This window comes from Nycticebus coucang, chromosome 2 (genome assembly GCF_027406575.1).
Source record: "Nycticebus coucang isolate mNycCou1 chromosome 2, mNycCou1.pri, whole genome shotgun sequence".
Classification (NCBI taxonomy): Eukaryota; Metazoa; Chordata; class Mammalia; order Primates; family Lorisidae; genus Nycticebus; species Nycticebus coucang.
In genome coordinates, this window is record NC_069781.1 from 184,626,942 (window position 1) to 184,643,494 (window position 16,553).

Sequence of the window (16,553 nt, forward strand, 5' to 3'; positions counted from 1 at the left end):
ATACAGCAGGGCTGGGCAGTGAATTGAGGCCTCGTGGCCTCCATGGACTCAGCAGCACCCCCAGGTCCTGTGCCTCCGTCCTGCAATGGGCCAAGTGGGCAAGGCAGGTCTGGTGTGTCCCCAGGAAGAAGAGTCTCCGTGTGGAGAGGTAACACTGAAGCGAGATCGCTCTTTCTCAGAGCATGACCTGGCCCAGCTTTGGAGTGAGGTGGCCTCTGGTCTGCAGCCAGCCACCCAGCCCCTAAGAGAGACAGAGCCACAGCTCCGAGCAGACAGTGTGCATGCATGGAGGCCGAGCACCCAAGACCAAAGCAAGTATTTCCTCTCTCAACGCCTTTCTCCCTCGGCTCCATGGCCGGAGTCTTCCTCAGCAGGCAGCCCCAGGGGGTTGGGGAGCTCATACCTGCAAGAGGTACTGATGATCTTTGCTTACCACCATAGACATGAATCCACCTTTTTTCTGAAAACTTAATTTTTTTAGAGTCAGGGTCTTCTGTAACCCAGTCTGGAGTGCAGTGGTATCATCATAGCTCACTGCTGCCTGGAACTCCTGGGCGCGAGTCATCCTCCTACCTCAGCCCCCCAACTTACTGGAACTACATGTGTGTGCCAGCACACACCACCATGCCTGGCTAATGAAAAAAAAAATTGTAGAGATGGAGTCTTGCCCAGGGTGGTCTTGAACTCTGGCCTTAAGTGACTCTCCTCTCTTGGCTCCCTGAGCTGCTGGAACTGCAGGCATGAGCCACTGTGCCCATGGAAAGCCTTCTTATTAAATAAGTAACCCATATTCATTGTAATACATTTTTTTTTTTTTTGAGACAGAGCCTCAAGCTGTTGCCCTGGGTAGAGTGCCATGGCATCACAGCTCATAGTAACCTCCAAGTCCTGGGCTCAAGCGATTCTCCTGCCTCCACCTCCCAAGTAGCTGGGACTACAGGTGCCCGCCACAATGCCCGGCTTTTTTTTTTTTTTGGTTGCAGCTGTCATTGTTGTTTGGCGGGCCTGGACTGGATTCTAACCTGCCAGCTCAGGTGTATGTGGCTGGCGCCTTAGCCGTTTGAGCGACAGGCACCTAGCTTCATTGTAATACATTTTGGGGAAAACTTTTAAAACTTTTCCATGATTCTAATACTTAGAGATAACTTAACATATTAAGAGATAGAAAGGGACTCACTAGCTGACAATCAAGCTTTCTTGTCCTTTTCTCTGTGCATGGAAATGTGTGTCCACCAGAAGCACGAGTGGGCTGGTGCCACTCAGCACCGGGGACCTGGTTCAGCATTAGGGACGTGTTCTTTCCTCACCAGTTTAAGCAAGAACAAGTTTCCCTGGCCACATAGAGCTAGTCCTGCCTTTGTAAGGACTAATCTCTGCAGAGCACTTTTGGGACATGGAGTCCTGGTCACCCTACCAACCTTATCCCACCAGGCATGGCCAGGCGTCCTGCCAATCAGGTCACCTGGAGCAGCCCTGTAGCTTGCTGGCCACACACAGGATGACCCAATTTGGTACTTAAGACTCACATACCGTTGTTAAAAGGGCCAGGTCAGGCCAACTCCAAACCTTATCTTATCCCCAAACGTTATGCTCCCCCACCCAGCTGGCCCTGGTCTCCAGTGGCAGCATGTGCGGCAGGCTGGGGGGCCCTGGCTGCTGCTGGCACCACTGGACTCCCAATTTCAGCACATCTGTGCACTTCAGATGCAGTGACCCTTCAGGGGTCTGATGGCCCTGGCAAAGGTTCTGATGAGGGTAGTGTGTCTTCTACCCATCTCTCTGTCCCCTCCACGTGGACTTACCCCACCTGAACTGCCAGGTATTACTGACGGGGCCTCTGCTCTGCCTCCAGGTTCTTGTCCTGGGAGTGTCCAGTCCGGGCCTGGTCCAAGCTGCCCTCCACTCAGCAACCTGGGCTCTATGGAGGACAGAGCAGAAACCTCTGTGGTCCCAGAAACCAAACACCTGTGGCTGGTGAGAGAAGCGTTGCCATTTGGGTGGCCAGGGGCCTCTTGTGTGTCCCCCTTCCCTTCACTGGTTGAGACATCAGCCTGGGGTCCAGGAGTAAGGGGCCTCCGTCTGGTGGGTGTGGCTTGACCCTGTGTTTGGCAAGAGGCTGTGCCCGTCTGGGAGCTGGGTCTTCGCTGCCACCTGCTGGGCACATCAGCACTGTGGCCCCCAAAGCCAGGGACAGACAGTTGAGGTTGGTTGGTGTGGTCCCTGTGGGGTTAAGGCAGGTGGCAAATCTGCACACCCTCTGCCTTAAGGACAGTTTTACTGTGTCAAGACTGACTCTGGTTGTGACTCTGCTGCTACGTGGCCTGGGACCTGAGTTCGATTAGCTATGAATTTTGTCTGACCTTTGACGGTGGAGAGCTGCCCCAAGTTTTGGTGTATGATTTTATCAAATGAAAGATCACAGGACTACATCCTTACAGTGCATCCTGCAGGTGTGTGATGTTGATAGTGTGGTTGCAATCACCCATTGAGAGGCTCAGATGAGAACAAGTGCTATATAAAAGTAAGGCACTATTAATATTCTCCAACCCAAAGGTTAACACTTGTCCCTGTCAGTCGGGGGTCAGTTCCCTATTGCTGCATAAGAATTTATCTCACAATTTGTTTTTTTCTTTTTATTTATTTTTTAGAGACAGAGTCTCACTTTATCGCCCTTGGTAGAGTGCAGTGACATCACAGCTCACAGCAACCTCCAGTTCTTGGGCTTAGGCGATTCTCTTGCCTCAGCCTCTGAGTAGATGGGACTACAGGTGCCTGCCACAATGCCTGGCTATTTTTTTGTTGCAGTTTGGCCGGGGCTAGGTTCAAACCCGCCACCCTCGTTATATGGGGCCGGCGCCCTACTCACTGAGCCACAGGCACTGCCCTATCTCACAATTTGGATCTTATAACAACACTACCTCAAGTTCCTGGGGCAGGGACCCAGAGGCATCTGCACTGGGTGGCTGTGGCTCGGGATCTGTGAGGATGCCATCATGATGGCAGCAGAACCTGCATTCTCAGCTGAAGGCTTGACTGGGGCTGGTGAATTTGTTGCCCAGGTGCCCTCACCTATGTGGCCTCTTTGTTGGACTTGTTGAGTCCTCACAGCACAGCACTGGCACCTCCCAGGGCACGTGGTTCAGGAGGGTGCAGGGTGGAAGTCCCAGTGCATCTTATAACTGAGCCTCAGGAGTGGCACACTTTCCCCATTGAGGGACTCAACAAATCCAGTCTGTTCTCTAGGACAGAGGGGAGTCTGGTCCTCTTCTTACTCAGGACTAAGAGGACCTGGTTTTAAATGACCACAAGTCACATAAATGACTTGTCAGCTCCAAGATATCATAAGTGGTATCTGGAAGCTTCCACTGTCACACATCAGAGGACCCAGTCCCCTTCAGTCCAGCCCGAGCTCAGCCTCATCTGAGGAGCAGCTGCTGATCTGTGTCACCCAGCATGAACTCTCCTGGCCATAGCACAAGGCAACAGGTGTGAGGTATGGAGGGGACTGTTCAAACACAAACCACACTATCCAGCAGCTGAAGACAGAAGCCAGGATCCCTGGTGCCTCAGGTCAGAGTGCAGAGTGCAGGGCCAGAGATCCCCCAAGTGCCAGGAAGTAGCCTGTATCCAAAACAGGATCAGCATGGTGACTCTGAAACAGATTCGTCCTCACAGGCTGTGCTCCCACCTGCATCTGTGGTGACATCTGATGTTTGAGATCTGAGTGTGAGTCCCTGTGTCAGGGCTTTCCATGTGTCATCTCAGTGGAGCTGAAGTAGAGACCCATTTTGCAAAAGAGAAAACTGCAGCTTGGGATGGTCAAGCGTCAAGTGCTAGGCTAAACTCCAGGGGGCAAAAACAGGTCAACTCGACATCAAGCAGCCCCAGAGCAGGTGGTCAGGACACAGCTGCACCAAGTACACAGAGAGGCAGCATGTCGAAGGGTTGTGGGGCTACTGGGGGCAGTGTGGACATGAGATGCTGTGGCTGGCTTGGGTCAGCTGTGGTGTGTCTGCAGCTGGGGGCACCTTGGACAAGCATGGGGTGCTAAGGGGAGCAGGGTAATGTGCTGTGAGGGTGGCAGGGCCTCATCACAGAGCTGGGCTCATGTGCGTCTTCCAGGACTGGGTGGCAGGCTGAGACATGCCTGTTTTAGGGATTGGGCCAGGCTTGTTTGGACAGAGACCAGGAAGAAGAAAGGTCCTTAGGGAAGGAGAAATATTGTGGAGAGAATCCTGCTTGGAAGGTCTTATCCCTGAGGCCCAGTGGGTACAACCCCTTGGCCCTGCCCCCAGGAGTTCAGCCATCCTGTGGAGAGCCTAGCCCTGACCGTGGAGGAGGTAATGGACGTGCGCCGTGTGCTGGTGAAGGCTGAGATGGAGAAATTTCTTCAGAACAAGGAGCTCTTCAGTGGTCTGAAGAAGGGGAAGGTGAGGTGGGTTGGGCCCTGGTTTGCTCAGGAGGCCTGAGGGGGCAAGGACAAGGCCAGACCCCAGTGAATTCTAGATGACTCTGGGCTCTAACCAGGCCTTCCCACAGATTTGCTGCTGCTGCCGGGCCAGGTTCCCACTGTTCTCGTGGCCACCTACTTGTCTCTTTTGCAAAAGGTGAGTATTCTGCAAATGCTTGGCTGTGAACCCACAAGGGGGAGGAGGTAGGAAGCCCCTTAGCTGCTGCTGACTGAATTCTCGTGATTACAGCATGTTCTAGTGTGTACCATGTGTGTTAAGTCCTCAAGGTCAGTGCAGCTTAGCAAGGGCTTATCCCACTGGTATGGAATAAGTTGCTGAGCTTGCTTCAGGCCCTACTGTCATCACAGAAGCAAGATCTGAAGGGACCAAACTACTCCCAACTCTCTTAACTGCTTCCCTGAATAAAGCTCAAGAGCAGGAATTTAAGAAGTACACAGTATTCAGCAATATAATATGTCTTGCATCCAGTCAAAGATGACTAGGGATGCAAAAAACAAAACAAGAGGGCGGTGCCTGTGGCTCAGTTGGTAGGGCGCTGGCCCCATATACCGAGGGTGGCGGGTTCAAACCCGGCCCCGGCCAAACTGCAATCAAAAAATAGCCGGGCGTTGTGGCGGGTGCCTGTAGTCCCAGCTACTCGGGAGGCTGAGGCAAGAGAGTCGCTTAAGCCCAGGAGTTGGAGGTTGCTGTGAGCTGTATGAGGCCACGGCACTCTACCGAGGGCCATAAAGTGAGACTCTGTCTCTACAAAAAAAACAAGAAAAAATGAATGACAATGTGTCATGGAGTCTGTAACATCTGTATAAGCAAGTATGCTATAACAACAGCATTAAGGCCAGGGGGAGGGGAGGGAGGACATTACTACTGAAGGTTCCTATACTGTACATGCAGAGGTGTGATATTACTTGGAGGTAGACTGTGGTAAGTTAAAGCCCTGAAGCAGCTACTAAATAAAACAAGAGGCTACACTTGAACCTCGACTTCACCACCATCCAATTCACCCATGTATCAAAAAACCACTTGTACTCCGTATCTACTGGGGGGTAAAGAAGAGTTACAGCTGATAAACCAACAAAGGAAGTAAGATAAAATCATAAAAAATACTCAATCCAAAAGACAGTAGAAAAGAGAGGGGACAAAGAATAAATGGGTCAAAAATAAAACAAGTAGCCAGATGACAGACTTGAACACAACCCTATCATTCATCACATTCACTGTAAACTATCTGAACAACTCAATTAAAAGACAGTTTTCCAGACTGAATTTTAAAAATGCAAGATTCGGCTATCTGCCAACCACAAGACATGCTTTAAATATAAAGGCACAAATGGGCCAGGAGAGGGATGAAGAGAGATATGCTACACTGACATTGGTCCAAAGAAAGCCAGAGTTGATACATCCATATCATACAAAGGTGATTTCAGAGCAAAAAATATTACCAGAGCTAAGGTAGTTAGTAGCAGAGATAAAATACCTCAAGCAAAAATGGCAGAGTTACAGAACTATAAGGAAAAATAGTTAAATCTGCAATTATATTTCAATACTTTTCTCTCAATACTTGATAAAATAATAGACAGCAAGTTAAAAGTTAAGGGTACAGAGCTGGGTGCGGTGGCTCACACCTGTAATCCTAGCACTTGGGAGGCTGAGGTTGGTGGATTGCCTTACCTCACAGGTTTGAGACCAGCCTGAGCTACAGCAAGAGCTCGCCTCTAAAAATAGCCAGGTGTTGTGGCAGGTGTCTGTAGTTCTAGCTACTTGGGAGGCTGAGGCAAGAGGATAGCTTGAGCCCAAGAGTTTGAGGTTGCTGTGAGCTGTGACGCCACGGTACTCTACTGAGGACAACATAGTGAGACTGCCTCAAAAACAAAAAAGAAAGGGTACAGAAGATGTATGTGACCACCACAACTACTGGGGTCTGAGTGGGTCTGACTAGCATTCATGGGCACCACACAACAGCAGAATACACGCTCTGAAGTGCACGTGGAACATTTACCAAAATAGACCATATTCTGGGTCACAAAACAAGTCTCAAGTTAATTGAAAAGGATTCAAGTCATACCAGTTATGTTCTCTGAAACAAAAGAAATAAACTCAGGTTTATTGATACAGAATTGTAAAATATCCATCCAGAAGAATACAGTCCCTTGTTTTAGAACGTTTGAACAACTTGTACTAATGTGGAGAAGAGCCCCTGACATATTCTTTTTTTTTTTTTGTAGAGACAGAGTCTCACTTTATTGCCCTTGGTAGAGTGCCGTGGCCTCACACAGCTCACAGCAACCTCCAACTCCTAGGCCCAGGCGATTCTCCTGCCTCAGCCTCCCAAGTAGCTGGGACCACAGGCGCCCGCCACAACGCCTGGCTATTTTTTTGTTGCAGCTTGGCCGGGGCCGGGTTTGAACCCGCCACCCTCGGCATATGGGGCCGGCGCCCCCCCTGACATAGTCTTACAAAACAGTATACAAAGTACCTTTATTTGAAAGTATGTTTAGAAAATTCTGGAAGATAGAAACTTTATTACTAGCAGGGGCTAACTCTGAGGATGGGCTGTCTAAATTGTAATTCTAATGTTTGAATTATTACAAGAAGGTACTTACTTTTGAAACCAGGTATGAGAATAAAAAACTATTAATCATTGCTTAGCTGGGCGTTGTGGTGAGCGCCCGTAGTCCCAGCTACTTGGGAAGCTGAGGCAAGAGAATCACTTAAGCCCAAGAGTTTGAGGTTGCTGTGAGCTGTGATGCTACAGCACTCTACCTAGGGTGACATAGTGAGACTGTGTCTCAAAAAAAAAAAAAAAATCACTGCTTAAAACTGAGCATATGGGGCGGCACCTGTGGCTCAAGGAGTAGGGCGCCGGTCCCATATGCCAGAGGTGGCGGGTTCAAACCTAGCCCCAGCCAAAAATCCAAAAAAAGAAAAAAACAAACAAAAAAACTGAGCATATGAGTTGAGGCGCTTCTGGCTGAAGACGGCTCTCCTACAGTGAGAAGTGCTGGGTACACAGCAGTGTGGGGTATGAGAAAGCTGGACCAGAGAGAGCACTGAGGCTGCAAGTGTTTTGGGTAGACAGCTAAATACAAAGAAAAGCAAGGTTGTCTACGGCCATACCATCCTGAATGTGCCCGATCTCGTCTGATCTCAGAAGCTAAGCAGGGTTGGGCCTGGTTAGTACTTGGATGGGAGAAAAGCAAGGTTTTAGAGTAAAATGAAAGTACAGTACTGAAATACCCAGGGATCAAGCAGAAGGCAAGGATGGTTTGAGCCAGGATGGAGTCAGTGGGGTCACTGGGGGTGGGACACGGAGGCTGGCCTGCAGTTGCTGCTTTGTGCGCCTCTTCCCTGCTGACACTACCTCCCCTCCATTCCCTTCCAGAGCCGTCTGCACGTCCTGTAGCATAAAGGTGAGGATCATTTGGGATCTTTGGGGTTTGGCTGAGGTAGGACAGGGGATCTGCTGTTTTATATTGGGTGATCCTATCCTCACCAGGAACCTCATCCATCCCCTTCTTCCAGCCAGAATCCATTCCTACATTTTCCAAGACTGTGTGCAGTTTCTAAAAACCCTTGTAGGTGGTCTTTTTTTTTTTTTTTTTTGAGACACAGTCTCACTATGTTGCCCTTGGTAGACTGCCGTGGTGTCACAGCTCACAGCAATCTCAAACTCCTGGGCTTAAGTCATTCTCTTGAGTGTTTTATTGCAGTTCAGCTCTACGATCATGTGTGGGTGTGCACAGAGGTAAATGGGTAAGAACATTTACAAGTATATTACCTTGTAATGCCTTAGCTCAGAATCTGAGAGGGACTTTTACATTTTGTCACCCTCAGTAGAGTGCTGTGGTGTCATAGCTCATAGCAACCTCCAACTCTTGGGCTTAGGCAATCCTCTTGCCTCAGCCTCCCAAGTAGCTGGGGCCTCCACAACACCCAGCTATTTTTTTTTTGTTGCAGTTTGGCCGGGGCTGTGTTCGAACCTGCCACCCTCAGTATATGGGGCTGGCACCCTACTCATTGAGCCACAGGCACAGCCCTACCATTTTAAAACTCTTACTTTATACCCTAATACTTGGCAACACAGAAACTTCCGCCTCATCAATTTTTTTAATTTTTATTTTATTTATTTATTTATTTTTTTTGTGGTTTTTGGCCGGGGCTGGGTTTGAACCCGCCACCTCTGGCATATGGGACCGGCGCCCTACTCCTTGAGCCACAGGCGCCACCCTTATTTTTGAGACAGGATCTTGCTCTGGTGTCTGGTCTAGGCTACAGTGGTAGCGTCATAGCTCACAGCAATCTCAAATGCCTGGGCTCAAGCAATCTTCCTGTCTCAGCCAGCACTACTGGCTGAGATTATAGACACATGCTTTACCGCACCCAGCTAATTTTAATTTTTATTAGAGATAGGGTCTCACCATGTTGCTCAGGCTGGTCTTGAACTCCTGGTCTCAAGCGATCCTCCTGCCTTTGCTTTGACCTCCCAAGGTGCTGGGTTACAGGCATGAGCCACCACACCCAGCTCAATGTTAAATTTTGTGTGCAGGAAATGGTGGTAGATCCTGTGATATAAAAAGGCAAAGCTCCTGCCCCCGAGTAAGTTCCTGTCTAGATGAGCAGAAAATCAATAGGGTGTGTGTAACTACCAAGGAGATACACACCAAGTCTTCAGACAATGGCAGACAGGAGGCATGGCAGAGCACGGACAGCTCTGGCTGCCATTTGGTCCCCAGGGAGAGGGTGCTCCCAGCACTGTGTCCTAAACTGTCCCCTGGGGTGCCTGAACACACCTCCCTCTGTGCTGCAGATGAAAATGCCTGCTAAGAAGTTCGCACACATCCCTGTCTACACATTGGGCTTTGAGAGTCCTCAGGGGACATCTGCCAAAACCACACCAACCCCAAGAAAAGACGCCTTTCAGTGAGTTCTTTGCCTTGTTGCCAATGTTGCTGTGGTCGGGCATTAACCATGACTTGGAAGCTGGGTTGCAGGGATCTGGCTTTGTCTGTTTGCTGGGACACCTCCAAGGAAAAGGGAATCCAAGGTAGCTATTTTGAGATGAAATAATTTTGGAGGGACTCAGTGGTGTGAGATGGAGATTGGATGTGAGTAGTCAAGGCAGAGTCTGCTGGGATGAGTTCTGCCAGCTCTACTTTTTAAGAGAAACCCACAGGGTGCCTGACAACACAGGAGGCATAGGGCTGGCTGGCATGGAGGAAAGGGTGGATTTGGGTGGGAGTACAAGGGAGATCTGGCACCCTGGCTAGGTTTCCCACATTGGTCCTCCACTCCATCCCAGATCCCTGCAGGGGCCACAGTGGCGAAGCGTGGAGGAGGAGTTCCCCCATATTTATACCCACGGCTCTGTCCTCAAAGATGTCTGCAGCGACTGCACCAGCTTTGTGGCTGATGTGGTGTGCTCCAGCCGCAAAAGCGTGGATGTCCTCAACACCACACCACAACGTGGCCGTCAGACCCAGTCCCTCTATATCCCTAACACTAGGACTCTTGATTTCAAGTGAAGGCACAGGTGGCCAGCTGTGCTTTTTAGAGAAACCCACAGGGTGCCTCAGAACAGAGGAAGAGGGATGCCACCTAAGGCTGAGATGCTGGGGTACAGCGGCCACTCACTCCTAAGCTGTGCATGTATATATATACATATATAGATACATTTATATAATACGCACAGCCTATATATTTATACAAATTGTTCCTTGGCCCCAGAGTTCATTTGGGCTTGGGTTCTCTGCAGGACCCTCCTTGGGGGAAGCTGTTTCTTCTCAGTATTTCAGGGGTGTGGGAGTATAGGGAGGAGAAGGAAGGGAATGGGAATGGGCTTTCTCACAGAGGGAGAACAAAGGGCTCTAGATCCTGGGGCTCCCGGCATAGGTCCCCCTCCCGTGTTCCAGTTCTTTCCTCCATTGTAGGAACGTACATAGAAGCTTCCCCTACCCAGGTATATGTCTCAGTGGGGACGGCACTTTGTTCCCAGGTGGACCATGCTCCCTGCCTGACTACCCTCCCTTGGTGGTGACCTGGGCCACAGAGGCCCCAGGAAGACCCTGTGCCTCCATCACAAGCCACCCTGCAGCTCTGGGCTCCACTTTTTCTTGCATTGGCATCTCAGAGGTCCCCAGTGGTGGTGGTGGTCCCATACAGGACAAACAGCTCTGTAAATCTGTACTCCTGTCCACTTTTGCTCTAATAAAGGTGGTGTCATAGTCTTCTGAATGTGCACTGAGGACTCACCCAGCTATAGCAGGGGCATGTTCTCCCAAGGCTGAAGCTGGGCTCTGGGGGACAAGGGCACCCAGGCCCACTCCTGGCAATGAAGCCCTGGTCAGCTCTTTGCCAAATTCACAGTCCTGGCCATCTTAATCAGGTTGCATGTGAAACAATAGCTCAGGCCACACTTGCTGGCCTGGGAGACCTTTGGTCTTGTTTCCCAGATCCCTACTCCTGTTCTCCAGGGAGGTGATTCACTCGGGGTTCACAGAGGCTGGAGGTACCATCTCAGCAGCTCTAGGAAGGCTGTGCTTACCACTCTGCTGCTTGTGTGCACCTAGAGGTAGGCTCTATCATTATCCTGCCTCACAGATGAGGAAACTGAGGCTTGGAAAGGTGAAGAACTGCACCAAGGATGCACAGCACACCAGGAACATGATGGCACCTAATCGAGGCCTTTTCACTCCAGGCTCCAATGCCTGCCATAAGCCACAGGAGGACTCGAAGGGGCAGGACTTATGGCAGACAGACCTACAGGAGAGAATTATCAGCTGGGATCCAGGAAAACTATACACAAAACTAGAGCAGTCAATAAAAACAGCGTCTGTGGCTCAAGGAGTAGGGCGCCAGCCCCATATACCAGAGGTGGCAAGTTCAAACTTGGCCCAGCCAAAAAAAGAAAAGAAAAAAACCCAGCCAACTCCCAGCACTTGTTTGAGCACATCACTCTCCCTGTCTCTATTTTTATTTGTTTAAAAATAAAATGGGCACACAGCGGGTCAGGTACTGCCCCTGGTCACACAGCCAGCAATAAGGAAGCTAATTTGTGGGCAGAGGGTCTTGTGGGTCAGTGCTACTGTCCTTACTGAGTCTACCCTTGATGCTCACATTCCCAATCATAGGGAGACTGGATTCTAATCCACATGGAACTCTTAGAAGTGAAAACAAAGAATGAGCATATCCTGGCACCAGGGGACCTGAGCACAGAGGGACTGTGCCTCACGGCTGCCCAGCCCAGGCAGAGCTGCTCTTCAAGTCATGGCACAGTCAGGGGAGAGCTGCTGCATTTCCACCTCTTTGCTGCCCTCCTTCCCTGTGCTGCTTTTAGAGTTGCTGGATCCCCCTCTCCCCAACCCCAGGTACAGGCAGCCATGCAATCAGCCCACTGAAGGAAGCACTGCCTCACCTTCATCAACTTCAGACCTGACAAGTAGAGGTCACTTATTCTAAACTTCCCTTGCTGAGGAACAGGCCTTCAACAGTACAGGGAGAAACTCCCATTTAAAGTTCCTGTCCAGCGAAGACACCAAGTTGAGCTGATGCTGCATTCTCACCCGTATACAACCTGTTTTGTGGAGGTGCTTCCAAGCTGAGAGCCCCAAGCTTCCACCTGACCTGCAAACAGGGCAAAAGGCCTGCACAGACTGGTCACACCACTTGATCAAGGGTGACATGAAAACAACTGGGCTGGTCCTGAGCTTCAGGGTCCTCTGCTTGTCCTCTGGACTGGGAGCACAGCCCAGGCAGGTGGAGGGCTTTGAGGCAGCAGCCATGTGCCAGCCACTGGGAAGCAGGACAGCTGACCAGAAAGTATGTGCATCTCAACTCCTAATCCAAGTGAACAACACTGGGCTCTGGGAAGGCGGGTGGGCCCTGGCCCAAACACACCTTCTGTCCTTGCAGCCTCTTCCTCAGACTCAGGACTCAATGCCCCAATGCAAACCAGTTTCTCTCTGGATCAGTTCCTTATTCTGAGTCCCAGTTTCTCCCCCTGCAAAAAGGCAAGATGAGGTAAGAACTGAGCACTGGGCCTGGCTCCCGGCGGCGTGGAGCAGACTCAGGGCTGCCCTCTCTCTGCTGTCATGGCGAGGACGGACCCCTACCTACTGCCGGTTCACCCGGACCTTGCCCTCGGACCCCTGCCAGTTCCCAGTCCTGGCTGCCTCTTTAGAATTCTAAAAACCACCCATGCTAGACCTCTCAGAATCTCTGGGCCGAGGCCCTACGCCTTTACTGTGAAAATCCCCCCCAAGACGCCGGTGCCCAGCCCGGGTGGAGGGCTTCGCTGACCCCGCACCGGGACAGGCTGGGTTCCCGCTGCAGCTGACAACGAAGAGCGAACACCCAGGGCCCGGTCCTGAGATTCAGCTTCTTCTGTCCGGGGGAGCAAGAGGCCCCCCGGCTTGGCGCGCTTACTTCATTATCCTTGGCTGCCGCAGAAGCAGCCTGAGCGAGATACCGCAGCCTCTCCGCACAGGCCCGGGCCCTCGGAGTCCTGCTCCGCTTCTCCACAGGTGCTCCACGCCGGAGCGTAGCCTCCTATACCTGCCCCGGCGTTCCTGCTGGCACGCACTAGGAAGGACAGGGCCTCTCCAAGGCCGCATTCGTTCTGGGCTCACGACCCCCGCACCGCCCAAGCCCGCCTTCTGTCCCACACCTCGCGAGACCCCGCGCATCCCCACACCCAGGTGCTGGCGCGGTCTCACCGCACGGAGGCGCCCAACTCTCACGAGAACTCGACCGGACCCGCCCAAACCTTCCCTGAAGCTGCGGGTGAGGAGAGGAAGTGCTGGAGAGCCACAGCGCGCAGGTGCGATACGCAGCCTCGCGCCAGCGCGCCGTAAGTGCGCAGGCGCGCCAGCCGCTCGCTTTTTCTGCTCTTCTCCCTTTCTTCAGGCGTCAGCGGCCGTTGGGTCCTATGTCGCGCCGGGCCCTTCGGAGGCTGAGGGGGGAACAGCGCGGCCAGGAGCCCCTCGGGCCTGGCGCCCTGCATTTTGACCTCCGTGATGACGATGACACGGAAGAAGAAGGGCCAAAACGCGGGCCTGGTGGCTGCACAGGAAAGGAGGGCGTCCAAGTTAACAACCGGTTCGAGCTGGTGAGAAACTCCGCGGCCGCGGGTGGGGGGCTGGGTGTGAGACGGGTCTGCGCGGGTGGGACGTGACGTCATGAGGGCGGAGCGAGCGTCGAGTTGAGTCTGAATTCGGGCGGGGTAGGCGGGGCCGTGATGTCAGGGATGGGGCAGTGCGACGTGGAGCTGCCTGCAGTGGGATGGGCGGGGCTATGCGTCCGAGACGAGGACCGCAGGATGGGTGGGGCTAAATAAAGGTTGGGGCGGGCCGGAGTCATGACGTCATGTAGAGCGGGGCCTAATAAGGCCTGTGTCGCGGTGGGGAGGACGGGACTTGACTTCAAGGGGCAGGGCCCAGCAGTGGGCGGGGTTATTTGAGGTATGGGCTCTGGCAGTGGGCGGGGCTACAGGGCCTCAGCCCATATTTTGATTTAATTCTCACAATACCCCTGCCTAACCCAGGACATGGCATCTTGCTCCTGGCTGCATCCCCTGCAGCAGGTGTATGGTACAAGAGAGTAACACAGTAAATTAGATTTGCCCACCCGGTTCCTGTGACATTTTCTCTCTATCGCTGTGCTTACTCTGTAACTTTACCTGTGTGTGAATTACCGGCTTCTGGCTTCTCTGGCCACCCTGTGGGCAGATAACATGTGTGCCTTGCCCACTTTGTGTCTCTAGCAAAGCCTGCCTGGCACCTGATAGCCCATTGTTACCAATGAGTAGCAGTGGGCTATTTGTGGAGAAAGCAGCTTTTCTTTATAAGCTCTCTTGATCTTGCAATTGCCACCAATTTATATAAAGTTTGCAAGCAAAGGGGCCTATACTGAGTCAGCGGAGAGTGCAAGAATTGTCCTAAGACAACTTGGGAGTTTGGTTTGTATTAGTGACCTTTCCACTTAGGAAGAGAGATAGTCTCACTGAAATCTTTGGAAGAGGTGGTGGTACTAAAGTCTCTTTTTCTTTGTTATTTATTTTTTTGAGACAGCGTCTCACTTTGTTGCCCTTGTAGAATGCCATGGCCATAACTCACAGCAACCTCCAACTCTTGGGCTAAAGCAATCCTCTTGCCTCAGTTTTTCATTTTTAGTGGAGACAGGGGTCTCCCTCCTGCTCAGGCTGGTCTTGTCTTGAGCTCAAGCAGTCTACCTGCCTCGGCATTCCAGAGTGCTAGGATTACAGCCACCATGCCAGGCCTAAAGTTCCTTTTTCATTGTTCTTTTTTCTTTTTTTTTTAAGACTCAAACTCTTGAACTCAGGTGATCCTCCTCCCCCCCAGTAGCTGGGACTACAGCGCCTATCACAATGCTTGGCTAATTTTTCTTATTTTTAATAGAGTAAGGTCTTACTCTTGCTCAGGCTGGGTTTGAACTCCTGAGCTTAATCCTCTCTCTCAGCCTTTCAGAGTGCTGGGATTACAGGTATGAGCCACTGCGCTTGTCCTGGAGAGCAGGTGGTTTTAAAGCAAGGCTGCTCTATTTGGTCTCTTAACACACTCCCTTTCTCTTCCCACTTGCCTTCACTTGGCAAAGCAACATGAAGCCCTTGTCAGACGTGCATTCTGATTTGAATTTCTCAACCTGCAAAACCATAAACTAAATAGGCCTCTTTACTTATCTTTTCTTTTTTTCTCTTTTCTCTTCTTCTTCATTTTTTTTTTTTGTGAAACAGTCCCACTTTGTTGCCCTAGGTAGAGTGCTATGGCATCATAGATCACAGCAACCTCAGGCCCTTGAACTCAAACGATCCTCTTGTCTCAGCCTCCCAAATAGCTGGGACTACAGGCACCTGCCACAATGCCCAGTTATTTTGAGACAAGGTCTTGCTCTTGTTCAGGCTGGTCTCAAACCTGTGAGGTGAAGCAATCCACCCACCTCAGCCTCCCAGAGTTCTAGGATTATAAGCATGAGCAACAACACCTTATTAAAACTCTTTTTCTTTATAAATTACCTGGTCTCAGGCATTCTGATACAGCAACAAAAATCAGACAAAGAGGCAGCTAGAGAAAAACCCACATTATCTACAGGGAATAATGATAATAATCACTTACTTTTTTAAAAATATAAAGCAAGCCAGAGCAGTGGAACATCTTTTTTTTTTTTGCAGTTTTTGGCTGGGACTGGGTTTGAACCTGCCACCTCTGGCATATGGGGTCTGCGCCCTACTCCTTTGAGCCATAGGTGCCGCCCCAGTGGAACATCTTTAAAATATTAAAAGACAGGGGCGGCGCTTGTGGCTCAGTGAATAGGGCTCAGGCCCCGTGTATTGAGGGTGGCGGGTTGAAACCCGACCCCATCCGAACTGCAACAGAAACTAGCCAGGCGTTGTGGTGTGCGCCTGTGGTCCCAGCTACTTGGAATGCTGAGAGAAGAGACTCACCTAAGCCCAAGAGCTGGAGGTTGCTGTGAGCTGTGATGCCATGGCACTCTACCGAGGGTGATAAAGTGAGAGACTGTCTCTAAAAATATATATATTTTTTAAAAGACAATTTTTTTGTTTGAGACAAAAGTCTTGCTCTCCTGGCTGGAGTGTAGTAGCATCATCATAGCTCACAGCAGCCTCCAGATGCTGGGCTTAAGTGATCCTCCTGCCTCAGCCTCCCAAATAACTAGAACTATAGGCACCCACCACCTGTTAATTTTTCTATTTTTTTGTAAAAATGGTATCTTTTTTTTTTTGAGACAGAGTCTCAAGCAGTCACCCTGGGTAGAGTGCCATGGCATCATAGCTCACAGCAACCTCCAACTCCTGGGCTCAAGCAAGCCTTCTGCCTCAATTTTTTTTATTTTTAGTAGAGGCAGGGTCTCGCTTTTCGTTCAGGCTGGTCTCAAACTCATGAGCTCAGGCTATCCACCTGCCTTGGCCTCCCAGAGAAATGATGTCTTGTGTTGCCCACACTGGTCTCAAATTCCCAGTCTCAAGCAATCCTCCTGCCTTGGCCTCCCAAAGTGCTAGGATTACAGGTGTGAGCCATTGAGCATGCCAAAAAATAATTAACCTGAATTCTC

At 50.9% G+C, this 16,553-nt stretch overlaps 2 protein-coding genes across 19 annotated transcripts in view; both read left to right on the plus strand.

Moving 5' to 3' along the window:
• SPIRE2 (spire type actin nucleation factor 2) overlaps positions 1–11,469 on the plus strand; it is a 33,071-nt gene extending 21,602 nt beyond the window's left edge. For 4 of the 16 annotated variants that reach the window (XM_053555800.1, XM_053555817.1, XM_053555842.1 and 1 more), the window contains 7 exons: positions 125–311; positions 1,853–1,974; positions 4,296–4,430; positions 4,528–4,607; positions 7,852–7,879; positions 9,277–9,389; positions 11,036–11,469. In XM_053555800.1, coding sequence (XP_053411775.1) covers positions 125–311; positions 1,853–1,974; positions 4,296–4,430; positions 4,528–4,607; positions 7,852–7,879; positions 9,277–9,389; positions 11,036–11,450 — 1,080 coding nt within the window. In that variant the 3' untranslated portion in view covers positions 11,451–11,469. The other 12 variants (XM_053555808.1, XM_053555825.1, XM_053555859.1 and 9 more) reach the window with 12 other exon arrangements.
• Positions 11,470–13,377: 1,908 nt separating this feature from the next.
• TCF25 (transcription factor 25) overlaps positions 13,378–16,553 on the plus strand; it is a 34,991-nt gene continuing 31,815 nt past the window's right edge. For all 3 annotated transcript variants that reach the window (XR_008373287.1, XM_053555931.1, XM_053555941.1), the window contains exon 1: positions 13,378–13,572. Coding sequence is in view for 2 of the 3 variants with exons in the window: in XM_053555931.1 (XP_053411906.1) it covers positions 13,393–13,572 (180 nt within the window). In the remaining variant the exon portion in view is untranslated. The remainder of the gene's footprint in view (positions 13,573–16,553) is intronic.